Source organism: Monodon monoceros, unplaced genomic scaffold (genome assembly GCF_005190385.1).
Source record: "Monodon monoceros isolate NGI ecotype Baffin Bay Population unplaced genomic scaffold, NGI_Narwhal_1 Super_Scaffold_7, whole genome shotgun sequence".
NCBI lineage: Eukaryota > Metazoa > Chordata > Mammalia > Artiodactyla > Monodontidae > Monodon > Monodon monoceros.
The window spans coordinates 47,109,027-47,127,092 of record NW_021703784.1 but is presented as its reverse complement, the minus strand read 5'-3'; the positions used below and the strand labels follow the sequence as shown (position 1 = coordinate 47,127,092).

Genomic DNA, 18,066 nt, shown 5'->3' with positions numbered 1-18,066 from the left:
TCTCCTTAATTTGGGCTGTTGATATCTATCTTTTCTATGTGCTAAGGTTACTTGGATGGTCCGGTAACAAGAAAATGAGCAGAAGAGGAAGAAATGAAGTATTTTAGAAGCTCTTAGAAGTGAAAGGCTGCTTCTGATTGGATTGATCAGTAATAGCTTTGTGGAGGAGATAGAATTGAACTGGCTTGGCTCCTGGGGATGGATATGATGCCAAAAGGTAGTGATCACAGCGGTAAGGAAATGCATTCCAAAGGTGGGAACAGGACAAACAAAGGCTTAGAGGCAGGAAAGTACGGCATGTGTTTAAGAAATTGTGCATAGTCCAGCTTACCTGGATAAGAAGACGGATGAATGAGAGAAGAGAGAAGAGAGAAGAAAAGGCTGAAATCAAATTTTGTTGCTGGAGAGGGAGATCATAGAGGGTGTGAAGTACTGTAACAAGAACTTTAGATTTTTACCTAGTGCCAGGGAAGAACCACTAGAGACTTTTGAGCAGGGCAGAACAATGAACAGAGCTGCGATTTTTGGAAGATTGATCTAGAAGTGTGTGGGAATGGAAGGGAGGGATTGGCAATGGAGTCTATTAGTAGATCAGACAAGACATAATGAAGATATGAACACCACAGTAATGGCGGTGGAGATTTTAAAGAGAAGACTAGTTATGTCGGAGGTAGTTTCCAAAGGACATCATGCCTGATTTAATAAAGGTGGCAAAGAAGAGAGAAGAATCAAAAGAAAAGGACTTTGAACTTTTTAATTTGGATGAGTGGGACAATCTTTAACATAAATGGAGAGGACAGAAGGAAGAGCAGATCGTACTGGTGGAGGACAGGCGGTGGACGCTGACCCTGAGGAGACATCATGAGGTCAGTTTTCAACATGCTTGGAGATATTTCTACACATGGAGGCTACTGAAATCTATGCCCAAACTAGGAAAACTAAGGAAAAATACAAACAGACATATATGCACATTTCCATAAAACATAGATTCATATATCACATTGTAACTCAGACCTATTAGAAATAAATTTATATAGAGCTAGAGAGAACAACACAGCTGAACATACTATATATGTGCACATACAGATGCCAATACCAATATATTAAAAATATATGTGTGTGTGTGTGTGTGTATACATGCAGAAATCTGAGTCAATGCATGAAAATATATATTGGCTTCATCAGAAATTGCTTAATATTAAAAACTTTTAATTAACTTTCGAGTCTTTAATCCAAGAAATATTAATACTTACTAAAGGACTAGATTGTGTAAAATACTATGGGAAGCACTTTAAAGCACCAGAATGAGTATGTGCTTCGCTGCTTTTCTTTATTCAACTTTTAGTCAATTATGATAATAAAAAGAGTAAAAATAATTAAATATGTATTGAGAATTTACAATTATTATCCTGAAAATAACCTTATGAATTAGATACTCAAATTACATCTATTTTGCAGACGAGGAAGGTGAGGCACAAAGAGGTTAAGACACTTACTCTAGTTTTCATACCTACTTAGAGAGACGTCCAGGAACTTCATCACTACATATGTGGCTTCTCTAGTGGTTGAATTATACACATTATAAATGGTCATTAGTATAGTGACTTTTACAGTCAGTGTGTTTTATAGTTATTTTTACTTCTTGTGCAAAGCTGAGAGCATTCTTCACTGCATTTGTAGTTTGCACTGTTACAGACTTTTATAACTGAAAAAATGTATATAACTATGAAGAAATTAAAACTGAAGATGTTTAAAAACATTTTCAAAAATAATGTAGAATTGGTAAAATTTTTTGCTAGACAAAATTTACCACTCTTTGAGTTTTTATTAAAAAAAGGTGGCTAGGGCTTCCCTGGTGGCGCAGTGGTTGAGAGTCCGCCTAACGATGCAGGGGACACGGGTTCGTGCCCCGGTCCAGGAAGATCCCACATGCCGTGGAGCGGCTGGGCCCGTGAGCCATGGCCGCTGAGCCTGCGCGTCCGGAGCCTGTGCTCCGCAATGGGAGAGGCCTGCGTACCGCAAAAATAAATAAATAAATAAATTAATTAAATAAAATAAAAAATAAGGTGGTTAAATAAAGTCTACCTTTGGATTTAACAATGCTATGGCCTTAATATTTCCGTTCTAGAACTTGGCCTTCAACTAGCTATATTATCTGTAAGCAGCAAGAACATTTTAGAAGGCATCTCATTTCTTATATAGGTTTAGGCTTCTTTGGCTTAGGCCACAGAAACCAACAGTCTACAAGTGTTTACTTATCTAGTTCCTGAGAAATTACGACTTAGAGTGTCCTTGGGAAAGTCACTGGAAAGACTTTTATTATAAACCTATTTCCTGGGAAACCACATGCACACTTCAGATTCTCTTCCTCGCATATTTTTGGTTGTTTGGCAAGTCTAAATGGATTTGCCTAATCACAACTTCCTATACATGATTAGCCATTTTTTTCTCAACTGACTGCCTGCACACAGACACCCCAGCTGCTTGCAATGACCAAATCTATAACTGTGAGGTTAGGGAAATTTTTTTTTTTTTTTTTTTCCGGTACGTGGGCCTCTCACTGTTGTGGCCTCTCCCGTTGCAGAGCACAGGCTCCGGATGCGCAGGCTCAGCGGCCATGGCTCACGTGCCTAGCTGCTCCACGGCATGTGGGATCTTCCCGGACCGGGGCACGAACCCGTGTCCCCTGCATCGTCAGGCGGACTCTCAACCACTGCGCCACCAGGGAAGCCCGGGAAATTTTTATATATTGTTAAGAAGAGACATTCTAAATCAGTAGTGCATATTACCCAAATATCCCTTACTGAAAATACATGGCTATAAATCATTAGCCAGATGATTCTAACTGAATATTGGGAAGGCTAGTACTGCTATACAGACAAATCACATACATCAAAGATCATCTCAGAATTCGTGATTTGTACAATAGGTGGAATAAACATAAGGGTGTAAATTGGAAAACTGTAAATTTAATTCTACCACAAATTATTTTTTCAAGGAATCCCTTAACATTGCATCTATATAACAAAAAGGAGTAACACTGTTTACCTTCTGTCCCATGTAAAAACAAATAAACAAAACCAAAAATAATCCCCGAACAAAAATGGTCTGGGGCATTAAGAATGTCTATCAAATAGATCTACTAAATGTTTATAACTGTTCAAAATAGCTAAAGTAGCCATATTCATGATTTTTATATTAAAGACAATTGGTAAAAGTAAGAAAGTCGATCACTCAGGTATTTCCCCAACTCCAGATATTTGATAAAAAATGGGAAAAATTCAGAGTATTAACAGGGTTTTCAGACAGATGTTTTCCAGTTCTGCCTCCTTTTCAGAATATGCACAGTCTTCTCAACATGTCCAGTAGAGTCCCCATATGGGTTCCTCCACAGCCTTCCCCACCTCACAAATGGCACCCCAATCCATTAGATTGCTCTATTAGAAGGACCAGTCAGAGTATGTCCAAGGGCCTCAACCTTGGACATACCCCACATCTAGATTACCAATAAGTGGCATCACTTATATCTTCACCATCCATTTTTCTCTACCTTCTCCAAGTGTCCCCTAACTGACCTCTGTTCCCACTCTTGCCCCCCTTCAATGCATTTTCTTTACAGCAGCTGAGTGATCTTCTAAAAAGAACAAATTTGACCATATCACATGCTGAACATGTTTCAAGAACTTCCCATTGCACTTGAAATAAAATAACAAATCTGTAAATATGGTCAACGAAGCTGTACATGATCTGGTCCCTGCTCACCTTGACAATATCATATCGTGTCATTCACTATCTTGTCATTAAACTTCAATCACAACTGACTTCTTTCAGTTCCTGGAAGGTACGAAGATCTTTCCTACACTGGGGCCTTCATACACACATGCTTTTTACTTCTGTCTGGATACTCTCCTCCACTCTTTGTCCAGCCAACTTCTAATTTTATTTGTATTTCAAAGTTTAGCTTAAGTGGCACTTCCTCAGGGAAGTCTTCTTTGACCCACTATTTAATTCGTGCCTCCTTAATCATTTATGCTCATTCATAGCATGTTTCCCAATTTATATTATAGGTGTTTTCTACATCAGACCATAATCTTCTTGAGCAAGAATTCTCTCTGTTTTGTGAATCCTCATTGTCTGGGTCTGTGTCAAGTCCACAATAAATACTTCATAAATATTTGTTGAATCACTGAAGAGCTAAATTAATGACCACATTCAGTTAGCTCTGTATTATATACTCATAATTGAGGCTAGTTAGTCCAGTCGGCGAGAGTGTTGATATTTACTATTGAGAATGCCCACATGCTCAGTGAAGGGAAGATAAGGGTCTGAAAGCACATATTAAATTTTAAATTCTCTGGAGCATTTTGGATCTCCTGATTACGATGAATCACTTCTTCCTCTTTGTTCAATTGGAATCATGGCTCAAGTTCAACCACAGAGCTGATTTCATTCTGTCTAGCATTAAAGTGAGTTGGCTTTATGTCTCTCTCTCCCATTACAACTTTCTGATTCTCCCATTAGAAGCACATCTGATTCATCTTCATTGTCTCCACTGCATAAGAGTTTCCATGGCATGAGTTAAACATTGACAGAAATTTTAAAATATATATATCATCATTCAAAAATAAAGAATAAAGGTGCCAAGGGAGGTTAAGACTGCAAGGTATCATCAGATTTAATGTAGCATCCAATTTACTCTGATTCAGCACGTCCTGCATTCAAGGCACAGGGAAAGGCATCAAGGATTTAAACAATGACTAAAACAGTTTCTTTCTCTGTAAATCAATAAGCTCTATATAGAGAAACAAATCCCCATCAGTGATCTTTGTATGGTGACAGTACAAAAAAGTATGACTGACTCAACATAATCCCAACAGGACCAAGAGACCCACAGCCCTCTACAGGAATTTGGCAGGAGCCTGCTTTCAGGGATGTAAAATTAGCTCTACCAGTTTCCTGGTTCTCCTTTCCCCAGTAGAAAAAGCCCATCACCCATCAGCTCGGTGCTTTGTGACCAACTAGAGGGGTGGTATAGGGAGGGTGGGAGGGAGGGAGATGCAAGAAGGAAGAGGTGTGGGAACATATGTGTATGTATAACTGACTCACTTTGTTATAAAGCAGAAACTAACACACCATTGCAAAGCAATTATACTCCAATAAAGATGTTAAAAAAACAAAAAAATAAATAAACCAAAAGAAAAGCCCATCACCCATATGCTGCATACTTTCATTGGGTTATTGCCTGGGTATTTCTGGTCGATTAATGCTCACCGGTCGTCCCCACGTCTCACTCTCTTTGTCCCAGGGAAATTCCTGCCCCACTCCTGGCTCCAAGGAGAATATAGTTCAGACAGAAGTAAACCAGCTAGGGCCCTAATACCAAAGATAGAGATCCCCAAAAAATGATAAAATTTTGGAGTTTTGGCTATTGATTCCCTAGAACCTTTAAGTGCGCTGCTGAGCAGCTGGAGGTCATCGAGTGACTCAGCACTCGATGACCTCCTAATGGATGGTAATGCTTTGCTGAGTGCTTTCAACTAGTACGTGCCTTAAGGCTGTGCTGAATAATTGCTGTTAATTGAATTGTAGAAATATCTACGTTATTTATAAATAGTATATCTTTTCAATCAAAGTAGTGGGATGCTCATTTGGTTTAACTTTAAAGCACATGGCAAATATGATTTTAGTACATGTGTAGGATAGAAGGTCTTTTCTTTCATATCACCAGACATTGTGGTATGGAAATGCTTTCTTTTCTTCCCGCCTACCTCCCCCAGAATTAATTATGTGATTTTAATGCATTTGAATTTAACTCACGAGGGATCCTTGATTACTTTATTAGATTACCAAACAATTGTAGCAAAGGCTCAAAGTATATGGAGCAAACTACAAATAACATGTATATACTATATAGTTAGTACTTGTTGTCAATTTGTGCCAGCCATTATTCTAAGCACCTTATGTATATTGACTCATCTAATCCTCACAAGATTTCTAGGGGCAAGTGCTATTATTACCTGCATTTTGTAGATAAGAAAATTAAGGCTCAGAGAGGTTAAGCAATTTGCCCAAGGTCAAACAGCTAGTGAGCTGCAGAGCTAGGATTCCAACTTAGGCACTTTGGCTCTGGAGTCTGCACTCAACCAGCAAGCTTTTCTGCTCACCACTTGCCAGCTATTAGTTAAATGTTTAATTCTCATAAGCCCAGTGGGATGCTACCATTATGATCCCCATTTAATAAGGGGGTTGGCCTAACCAACGTCACTCTGCTAGTAAGTGGCTGAACCAGGCTTTTAAACTCAGTCCCGCCTGACTCTTGGGTCTGAGATCTTAAATACCACCCACCACTACCTCGCAGAGAAGGTGGTGTGCTTATTTGTAAATCACATATAGCATTAGAGATTACACAGATTTTAAGGGAAAGAGAAATAATTTACTAAAAGAGTATAGTGACTCTGTAGTCAAAATCTTTTAAAATATTTAAAATACTCAAGCCAATTATTTGATTTTTTTAAAATATTTGAGATACTGTTAATATTAAATGTCATCATTCTGAAGAGCAGAGCTCAAAGGACTATTCTTAAAAATTAATATAATGATTCATCTTACTGTTTATGTGATTCCCCAGGGTAACTGCAATTACCTCAAGAGATTTGTGAACATTTCAGAAAAATAAATTTTAACTTATTTTGACTGTTGCAAGTATAAAATGCTATGCAGTACTTGAATACAACAGATGAGAATTATAAAATCAAAACAAATCACAAGTGTCATAAAAATATAATAATTGTTATTTCAGGATAGGCTATTCCAATTATTATTTTTCACATTACTATTTTACTAAAGGAGGGAGGTTACCATTTACATTTGAAAAGTTAGAAAGTTTTAACATGCCGGCTAAGTCATGATGATCCGGTAAGATTAAAAATTTATAGAAAAATGTAGGTGGTTGTTGTTATTGTTTATAAGAAAATTTCTTCAGAAATCTATCCTTTCCTTCTCTGAGTTCATATTTACAGTATTGGTTTCTTTTACTCTACGTAAAAACCTACCATTATCATAGGATTTCAAAACTCATGGTAAGCGCTGAATATCAGACAATAAAAGAATGGACTACATCGATGGGTTATGGCATAATCTTCAGCCAAATAGGTTGTCACTGGTGTTCTATTGTGAGTTATTTACGTGTCTATTACCTTTAGGCCCTTTGAACAGCTTGATTTCCACAACAGTCTCCAAAATGGGTCGTCTTCTACGCACGTACAGCCGAACGATAGACCCTGCTTCTTTGAGCGCTTCCACTGCTTTACTGTGGGAAACCTCTGACACATCCACCTCGTTCACCCGTAAGATACAATCATTGACCCTGAAAGAAAGGAAAAGAGGCAAAGGTCAGGAGTGGCTAAGAGAATTTCTGAAAGAATCTTATGAGTATCTAACCTTAAGATGTGGGGTGGCAAAAGGTATAGGCAATTTAAAAATATTTATACTTGGAAGAAATACTTCAAATGAAGGAAATCGAGAAAACCTTGAACTCCTCAGCCTTCACAGTTTTCCCAACACTGACCACCCTACTGGCCAGGTCCCATACTGAACTCCAGTCCATTCTGACTGGGACTGCATCACATAGGGAGCAGTTAGAAGGACACATATTTTAAGTTCTCTGTCAGTCACATCAGCATTTTGATTGGTTTTAATTGCCTTGACTGAGGGTTACAATTTGAGTGGTTCTCAGAACTTACTCCCATAGACTATATAGACATAGCAAATGTAACTTTATAAATTAGTTTTTCTTGAATTTTTAATTTACTAGCTATAAAAGTAATATATAATCATTTTAGAAAATCTGAAAAATATAACACGCAGAAAGAAAAAAATATATACATGATTCAATCATCTGAAATAATGTTAGCTTTCTGGCAAATTATCTTCCAGTGTTTTTTTTTTCCCCTCAAATTCATTTCACGATATTATAGGGATTAAAGTCCAGATCTCACAAAATTCAAATAAAATCTCAATCCTTGCCCTAGGTACTTTCTTTAAAAACTAAGAATTATGACACGGCCTACATTAGACTTTTCCTTTTTGCCATTTTTTTCATGGGAAGGAACAAGCTGACTTTTCCATTAAGCTTTCTAGATACTTTATAGTTCATAGTGGCCATGAACTGTAAATCTCTTTTATATTCACAATAATAATTAGTGAGAATATTAATAATGGTTAAGGGTGTCAGACTTGAGATTAGAAGGAGTTCTTCCCCTCACTCCACAGATCCATTCTCGTGTTCCCCATCCCAGTTCGCTGTGTTGCTCGGAGTAAGACATAAGGGGCTACCCCTGCTTCACCCCTCCTCCCACCACCCATTGAGCTCCACCTGCAAAGTATATCTATAGTCCATCCAGGTTCCTCATCTCCAGTGCTACCCCGTTGGCTGAAGTCAACATCATCTCTCACCTGAACTACTTCCACAGCCTCCTACCTAGTCTCTCCAATCCTCTCTTGTCACCTTCCAACTGATTCTCCACAGTGCCCAGGATAAAGTGGACATGGTTGGTTGCTTAACCCCCTTCCATTCCATTCCCCACTTCCTTCTTCCAAACAGTGCCAGATTTTGTTCAGGTGATCTATTCTTCAGCAAATTTTTGTTAAATGAACGAAAGAGCAAGTCTAAGTTCAATTATTGGGCCCTCTATTTCCTAAGCTTGTAAACACTGATAATTTTTTTAACTTCTCTAAGCCTCCATAGTCTCATCTATAAAATAGATATAATAGTAATGCCTACGATAAAGACTTTGGGGAAGATTAAATGTGGTAATGTACATATAAGTCCTTAGCACAGACCCCAGTATGTAATAAGCACCTAATAAATGGTTGTTATTGGTAGCAGTGCACAATTTGTTGATTTGCAATATTCTTAACTATTGGATTCCATCCATAGTCTTATGGAATAAGATCTATTACCCATATTACACAGATAAGAGTTGTTCCAAGTGGTTAAGTTCTTTGTCTAAAGCTGTCAGCAATTTGATTAGAGATTGGATATGATCCTAGGTCTTATTTCAAAATTTGTTCTTTCCTCTTAGGACACATACATGTAATGTGATGAATAGTTTCATGTATGTTGTGCGCATCAATTTAAAATTATAACATGGTAGTGGAAATATATAAAAAGTATGGGAGGAATTTTCCTATCTTTTTTGTTCATAACTTTTCTATACGTATTTGCGGAACTGAGTGATAGGAACTCTTGGCTCAATAAGAACCCTGATTAGCTTCAAGTTCTTGAGCTAGAACAACCTCACTTACTAAGATTCAGTGGTGTCATTTCATCATAACAGATGCTATGGCTTTAATAGGTTTATACAGACATTTCCTCTCTGACTGACTAAAAAAAATCATGGAAAACTACCAATTAAAATAGTTTTGAGAATGTAGGCATCACGGGTGCCAGCCGCCCTGCAGCAGCTGGTCCTTTGAGAGTGGGTAATTTTGTCATCTCATGATAATGCAAAAACATAATGTTTACCATCACCCTATGCTCAGCATACTAATCATATATTAAAACACTGCTTTCCATAGAAGGGAGTGGCTGACATTAGAGAGAAAATTCTAGATGCTCTATCTATTCAAGCTCTACTAAATTTTTTCCTTTTGTATACACTGGAATCCTTAATTGTCAAATGCTGGGGTGAGGAAATCACAGCCTAAATCAGATGTTTTTTTCTGAACATGTGGACAAAGTAGGCAGCTTTAGTGCACTAAAAAAAACCCCACCGGACTAGCAGTCAGGAGGTTTGGATTTGAGTCCCAGCTGTGTATCAGCTGTGCGACCATGGTCGAGTCACTTCATCTTTTTGAACTTCAGTTTCCCATGAAAAGAGAGTAAGCATGTCTAGAGTTCATGACAGGAGTAACCAGACAGATAAATACACGGATGTATGCGTAAACTGTAACGTACCATATATGAGAGAGTCACAGCTATTGATAGGTGAATCAAAGATGCTGTGCTCAGAATTTGTTGAAAGGTAAATAGGATGGAAATTGAAATTTTTCAAGGGTCTACTATGTGCCATATATCATTTTAGTGACTTCACTTATTTGCTCGTGTTTAAATCAAACCATTTACAAAACACAGATTCTTATTTTACAGGCAATGAAATTTTACTGACAAGGTCACACTGTTGGTGAGGGCAGCAACACGATTCCAATCTAGTTTTGTCCTTTCGTGGAGCCTATGCCGATACAAAGTTACTCAGAGTTGATTGTTTAAAAAAAAAAAAAAAAAACAACGGAATGTGAGGGGAGAAGTTTATATTCAAATTCTTAAAACAGAAAAGAAAGAATATCAAGCCAAACTAGGGAACTCAACTTTCCTTCCTCCCAATCACTTGAAATAGCATTTGGCGAGAGGGTCATGGCTATTCAGAATTAATTTGCTTTCTCTACCAGTAGATAATCTCCATGAGTAAAGGCAGCACTGGAATTCATTCTGAAACATATAAATATACCACTAGCTTCAAACTCAAATAACACTGTTTCAGTGAAAAGTGAAGTCTTTATCGTATTTCTGAGACATTGTATTAGAAAGCCATTTACATACAAACTTTCTCCCTACTGTACCCACATAATTAAGTTGATGGTTTCACTCTTTCAGGGCTTGCTGTTTTGGATATAAGTCTACAATATCCTTTTTGTGGACCAGTATTGTCCATGAAATTAAAAGGTTAATTTTAATCTTCCTATTCTCAGTTCCTTTGGACATTCTGGTACATTTCCTTGCAGAAAATATCTTTGAAACAAAAAGTACATTTCATCACTAACATGTTCACAGAATCACATCTAAAATTTGCACTAAGCAGGGAATTCCCTGGTGGACCAGTGGTTAGGACTCAGCGTGTTCACTGCTGAAGGCACGGGTTCAACACCTGGTCAGGGAATTAAGATTCTGCAAGCCGTGTGATGCGGCCAAAAGAAAAAATTTGCACTAAACAAATATTCTGGAATATGATATAGTATCACTGAAAAGTCAACTAATGCTTAAAAATTATTTGTTCTACTTTGAAGATATCTAAAATAACATGTAATGTCTACTCTCATTCATAGGTATTAAAGTATGTTCTATTGTAAAACAAGATTTGTGATTTTATACATTTGTAAGGATGTTAATTCATTAAAAATGATCACTAAATGCTTGTGTTAATTTTTTTTTAAAAACCTGTTTATTATGTATTAAAAAATAGTGGGAGGAAAGATAAAGTTTCAGCTCTGGTTCTTTGTGGATGTGGAGATTACGGATTTCCTTTTTTTCCTTTTGAAAAATATTTATTGAGTATAAATAAATGTCCTATACATTAAATATCAAGAAATATTCATTATTGATTACAAGTCCACTGTAACACTGAAGGAACCACAGAATCAAAATAGCCACCCATGATACAGTAGTGATAATTCCATTCCAGTATTGGACACAGTAATGATTTACTCACAAGACACAACAAAACTCACCAAAAAAGGCCATCACTTTAACCAACCTATAATACCACAAGAGAAAATGGTTTTGAATCATAGTATGGACAGTCCCACTAATCTCGTCTTTGTCATCAATTTATCAGGTCAATTTGAGATTGTGGAGATATGCTGTCATTGAATTTAAAGATTCCCATTTCCTTGGTTTTATTTCAAAATTACTATTACGGAATGAAGTTATACATACCCAATGATAATTTTAAGTAAGTTAGTCTTTGATAAAAGAAAAGGAATAAAAATTTAGTATGAAGAAAGCTTCCTTCAAGCAATGAATCTCTTAATGGAAAAAAAATGAAAGCAACATAATTAACTTTTCCTCCACAGAAAGGAAAGAAACCTAAATCTGTTATGGCAAACTTGGAAAGATAAATATTTCCTAGTCCCAGAATATGTGTTTATTTTACATGATGTACTTGAATGATGCAAGTCCACGAAGCAGGGATCTGTGGCAATCCGAATTCACCCACCAGGACTCCATCCTTATTCTTTGTGTCAGTGGGAACACCTTCTGGAATTGCAGGGCAGCTGCTGCTTCATCCAAATAAGAACTGTCTTTATCAGCCAGAAGCTCATTGCCCAGTGCATCCAACTCTGCTTCTAGGTCATCTTCATCTAATTCTGGGGTGACGTAACTACGACTCAGTGCTTCTTGGATTTCATTTGCATCTTCCATCATATCCTCTAGCTGGTCTTGTAGATCCTCAGTCTGGTCGATTTTCACTTGCTTGTATGCTTTCTTCATTTCCTTTACACCCAGTTTCATAGCATCAACCGTGGTCTTGGTGTCCTTCAATGACTGGATGATGTAATTGGCTTGTTCCATGTTAAATGACTGCTGGGCAAGACTGTCCCGCTGCTGCTCATACCTTTGCAGGACCCTCTCTCATCTCCTTGATCTGATCCTTATACTTCACTAGTTCAGCATCCAGCCGAGAAATCTTCTTGTCAATGGATTCTGCCCTGCTGTCCTCCGTGCCAATGCAGTCAGTCAGTCAAGCGGGGCGTCGGAGCCTTGGGTTTCGCTTTCCCGAAGAATCGGTTCATCTTGGGTGGCCACGAAGAAAACCCAAACGTTTGAGCAAAACCAGAAACGGAAGCAGAGTCACCTCCGCCTCCGACTTGACTTCCGGCCCTCCATGCGCAAGCGCAATGTGCCTATTCGGATGTTTTAAAAAGCACATTTCTATTTTTGTTTCTTCCAAAAGTTCTATAATGGACATACATCATCGCAGAGAACCTAAGAACATGGGCCTGGGAGCCTTGGCCACACCTAGACATGACTGGGATCTTGTCCCAGCTCTAGAACTCAGGAGCTGTGTGACTTTGGGCAAGTCACTTGACATCTCAAAGCTTCAGCTTTTGCATGTGAAAATAGGGATAATAAGATTACTGTACGGATTAAATAATATATGTGAAATATTTAGTACAGTGCCTGAAAAATGGTAAGCTATTATAGTCATGAAAAACACAAGAACAATTTGCTTGAGAAAGGATGTGAAAAGACTACAGTGGAGGGGAAAAAAATTCTAAAGGGACAGAAAGGAAGAGAGGGCTACCATCAGGTACTGAAAGTATTTTTGAAATTTTATATGGAGAAGAGAGAAAGAGATGCAATGAATGGGACTTGGGGGAAGAAAAATGTGAAAATAAGGCTTTTAAGTAAGTCTTGTTTTGTGGAGTATAGCTTTATTCCCCTTTCACCTTCCCTCTCCCCTACCATCGAGAAAACAGTCAGTTCTAATATAAACTATAGCTTTATGGTAGCCGTAGAGAAAGCTTCTAAAGATCAGCACACTTGGCAGAATTCCCACCAGCTCGTGCCCACTCTGTCCTTGCCCCACTCCACACCTGTAAACACATCCAGCCACTCAGACTGCTCAAGGCTTGATTCAAAAGGAGGCTTTAGGTCACAGGTCTGAAGCTTAATTTTGAAACTTACTGGTTATTAAGATGGGGTGGGTTGGGGTCTTGATTGGCTTGTTCTTTATTGTCTCCACTCAGTCCTACTCTCTTTGGTCAAATAGATGAATTAATTACAGACCAAAGGGCCACATCATGGAGAAAGCTGATCAATGTTTAATGTGCTGGATGAAATGCAATACTACATTATCAAATGGAAAACACTGGCTGGGAATTACACTGTCTGTGCTTAAAGAGATCAATGATTTATAACAATCAGAATCTGTTTAAAAAGAATAATTGCATAGATTTTATGTGAACTATAAGGATAGCAGAAAGGCTCTCAAGGTTAAGGTTGCAAAAATGCCTTACTTTTCTTTTATTCTTAGAGTCACTAAAGGTAGGTTAAGAACAAATAATAGACACTCAAAAGTTTATTTAAGAAAAGACAGATGCTTTACGTTACCAGAGAAAAGGAAAAAACAACACAACACACACACACACACACACACACACACACACACACACACAGATTGACCCAAATGGTTTCAAATCATTATGACCTTTTCTAAATCTACTTAATTGTGTCTGTCTGCTGTCTTCCAGTATCCTCTCATGAAGCACATGTGGGTTCACCGGGTATATTTAAAGTTCCACCAGCTAAGGTTCCTCCTTATTGAAACTTCTCACCTTAAAAAACCATTTATTTCATTGACCTCACTAGGTGCTATTAGTCCATTAAAATTGAGAATAAAATAATAAAAATCAGCATAATTTAACAGTTTTCTAGGAAAGGTAAAGGACTGATGTTTTGGAAGCATCAGATATGAGTTGATGTAGTAATATCTACTAGGACTTTTTCTCTACCAAACATTCACAGGGTTGCAGGAAGAGTGACAGTTCATAGAGCTTATCATGGATCACTTGTCAAGTTTGACAGTCCCTGTTTTGGGGAATCTGGAATCGAAACGATGAGATTCAGAGGTTCTATCTAAACAGAAGAAATAGAAGTTTGAAAGCTTCATATTGGGGCCTTTTTCTTCCACACTGACTGAAATGTAGCAAAAGCTTATTTGCAAGAAGATGGGAATAAAGCAAATTTTTGGAAAGAAGTAAGGGCTTCAGTCCAGGGTTGTCCAATCCAGCCTTGAATTTCAGAAGATATTCCAAGTGTCCTTCTAATTCATTCCCCTTTTTGATTAAGTAAGTTCAGGTGGATCTTTGTTACTCATCAACAAAAATTTCTAACTAATACAGGCAGACTTTGTGACCAGCACTTTGCATGCACTATATCCCTTACCTCATTCCTATTTTCCTTTGAATACTTAATTCAAGTTTATCTTGTCTTCTGGGAAGTCATCCTTGGCTCAACTGGCTGGTCCAGTGTCCCTCTACTAGGTAGCCAGTACAAAATATTAATGAAGTTACCAGACCTAGCAAATCAAAGTATAGGACGTTCCGTTAAATTTGGATTTCAGATAAAAACAATAATAATTATTATTCAGATAAACACTTTTTAGTGTAAGTATGTTCTGTACCATGTTTGGGACATACTCAAAAATTACTTGTGTTTATCTGCTATTCAAATTTAATTAGGCGTACATACTGTGTTTATAAATGTACAGTATTTATAAAAGCACTAAACTGTGCTTATTATACTGAACTGTGGCCTCTGGTTTATTCAAATGGTATAATCCTTGGTACATAATGGGAGATATTTACGCTATGTACTACGTATATATTCTTTAATCTGTTTAACCTAAACAGAAACCTTGAAAGGTAGATATTGCTTCTTTCATTTTACAACAAAAACTGAAGCTAAAAGAAGTCTATAATGACAGTAAGTGTTGTCTAGGTAATCTCAAAGCTTATGCACTGCACCATCCATATCTCTCTAGTTTGTTAAAAATAATTTTGGGACATAATTAAGGACCAATCTCAATTGCTAACCATCAGTAGGATTAAGGATCATACTAGAAAGTGGTAAAGCCGAGCCAAATAGCAAAACCTACATTTTTTTCTTAAAGAAAATCTAGTTCTCAACTTTAGAGTCAGATTTCTATACTTTAAAACTAGATTTAGAAAGGGTTCTCAAACTTTAGTGTGCATTAGAGTTACTTGAAGGATTTAAGTCATAGATTGCTGGGCTCCACTGCCAGAGAGTTTCTGATCCAGTAGGTCTGGAGCAGGAAAGAGGATTCACTTCTCTAACAAGTTTCTAGGTAATGCTGGTGTTGTTGGTCTGGGACATACTCCGAAAACCACTGCTCAAGGTTCTGAAGGGTCACTCTACTTGGCTAGTGTGTGGTTCATTCTAAAATGAACAGGACTACTCAGTCTTATGTAGACCCAGGTGACTGTGCTGGAAGTTCTGAGCTCTGACTCTGAACCCAATCCCTTCAATGTTGCAGCTCTTCATTATTTGGAATGAAGTCTCTAAGGGAATATGGACCAGGAGACCACAGCTGCCATACCACGTGAAATTGTGTGTGAGAGCCATTTTCCAGCACTCATTTTATATGAGACTCTTTTCCCTACTGTTTTCCTACAGCAAAGGCCAACAGATAGCCACTCCATTCTACATTTTAAAAATAGGGCTCCTGCTCTCGTCTCTGACTCTGGGTGAGAGTAACTGGAGTTTATGATCCGTAGAAGCCATCTCCTACAGTGAATATACTGTTTTTCTCTCTCCATTTGCCACTTCATTTCCCGTATATAAAACCCTTCCAGGATTCTCTGCAGCTGTCATCTGGGAAAAATCACAGCTTTCCCACGATGGGGGAAGAAATTGCTATTTTAGAGTCAGTGATTGGTCTTTCGGCACTTTCCCGGAAAAGGAGAGAGTCCAGTAACAAATCTCAAGCCAGGTAACTCGGTGAATGCAACATGGAAAAGAGGCACTAACTAGGGACTTCAAAGGGAAAGGATCATAGGACTGGAGATTACTTGGTCCAATACTCTGTCCACAGACAGGACTACATATCAACTTTCAAGAAACGAGGTCCCGGTACCTCCCATCTGGATTAATGAAGTAGCTTTCTAGCTAGTTTTCCTGATGCCAGGTTACCTAGTCCCTCTTTACGTCATCCCACAGGCAAGCCCAGCTCAGCTACAATTTCCTAAAGCAACCCTATCATTATTTCCTCTCCCTCAAAATTCGTCGAGTCACTTAACCTATATAAAATCAAAGCTGTGGTTAATTTATCCTTGTATTCCTAGTGTCTGCTATACAGTTGTCACTTAAGAATGAACGAGTGTCATTGAAGGGCCTCTAAATCTAGCCTCTTCTTATGCCTCTCAAACTCCTGCTTCAGTCAATCCACATCCTCATTGTCCTGAAAATATAACAAGTTCATTCCTGTTTCTACATTTTATTTCCTGGTGCTTTCTGCTCCCAAATGCCTAGCTCAAACCAGCCTCATTCAAAGGCAAGCTCACACTCTCCAGCCTCATGAAATATTTCCTAATCACACAAGTCCTCATTGCCTATGTTGCCTGAAATGCAAATGCATGGTAGATTCTCATGAAAAAGCTACAGATTGATCTGGTACCCCTGCAGAACCTATAATTAAGTACTATACATTAAGAAATGCATTTTCAAATGTTGGATTTGATTTTCTATTTTTCTCTACTAAGATTTACTCCAATCCTAGAAATTGATATGGATCAGCATATATGAAATCGATAATTTTACATTTTCTGATTCTAATTTGATTTGACTATGTGATATTGATGAACATTTTAGTGAAAAGTTGAGAAGCACAAGGAGCATGGTATGGTGGGAAGAATAGTGAGTTATAAACCAGATTGGAATTCTAATCCTCACACTTTCCATTTAAGTAAGGCATTTTTTTTCATGTCTCTGTTTAAATTGAGTTCAATGATTTTACAATTCTTTTCTAACTCTGGTGTTCTATAAATCTAAATTCAAGGCTAACTCAGCCTGCCACCTAGCTCCACTTGGAAGTCTGGAATGTACTTGAAATGCAGCAGAATGCCAAATTATGCTTATTCTCTCTCCATGGAAAACTATGTACTTTACTTTTTATTCTCTATCAAAGTAAATCATTCCATCTCCAAAAATGGGGAGTTCTCCTTCTCTCTCAGACACATGTCCAATCTGTCACACAGTTTTTTAGATTTAAACTTTTCTTTATACTAATTTATCCTACTGTGGCTCTTACTGTCAATCACCCAGATTCTGGAAAAAAATTTGTAACCAGTCTCCTTGTTTCCAGTTTTGTCCTTTACAATCCATCTTCCAATTTTTTGCCAGAATGGGGCTATTGAAAATACACCTGATTGCTTTATTCCCCTATTTAATAGTCTTTGACTGCTTTCCACTGCCTACAGCAGATTTTCAAACATTTAAAAAACATAAGCCATCACTCTGATACCAAAACCAGACAAAGATGTCACAAAGAAAGAAAACTACAGGCCAATATCACTGATAAACATAGATGCAAAAATCCTCAACAAAATACTAGCAAATCCAACAGTACATTAAAAGGATCATACAGTATGATCAAGTGGAGTTTATCCCAGGAATGCAGGATTCTTCAATATATGCAAATCAATCAATGTGACAAACCATATTAACAAACTGAAGGGGAAAAACCATATGATCATCTCAATAGATGC

General features: G+C 37.7%; 1 protein-coding gene and 1 pseudogene across 3 annotated transcripts in view; both read right to left on the bottom strand.

The window, feature by feature from the left end:
- DLG2 (discs large MAGUK scaffold protein 2) overlaps window positions 1-18,066 on the bottom strand; it is a 2,046,181-nt gene that overhangs the window by 580,636 nt on the left and 1,447,479 nt on the right. For all 3 annotated transcript variants that reach the window (XM_029208176.1, XM_029208177.1, XM_029208181.1), the window contains one exon: window positions 7,197-7,366. In XM_029208176.1, the coding sequence (XP_029064009.1) occupies window positions 7,197-7,366 (170 nt within the window). The remainder of the gene's footprint in view (window positions 1-7,196; window positions 7,367-18,066) is intronic.
- Window positions 11,923-12,570, bottom strand: LOC114886962 (annotated as a pseudogene).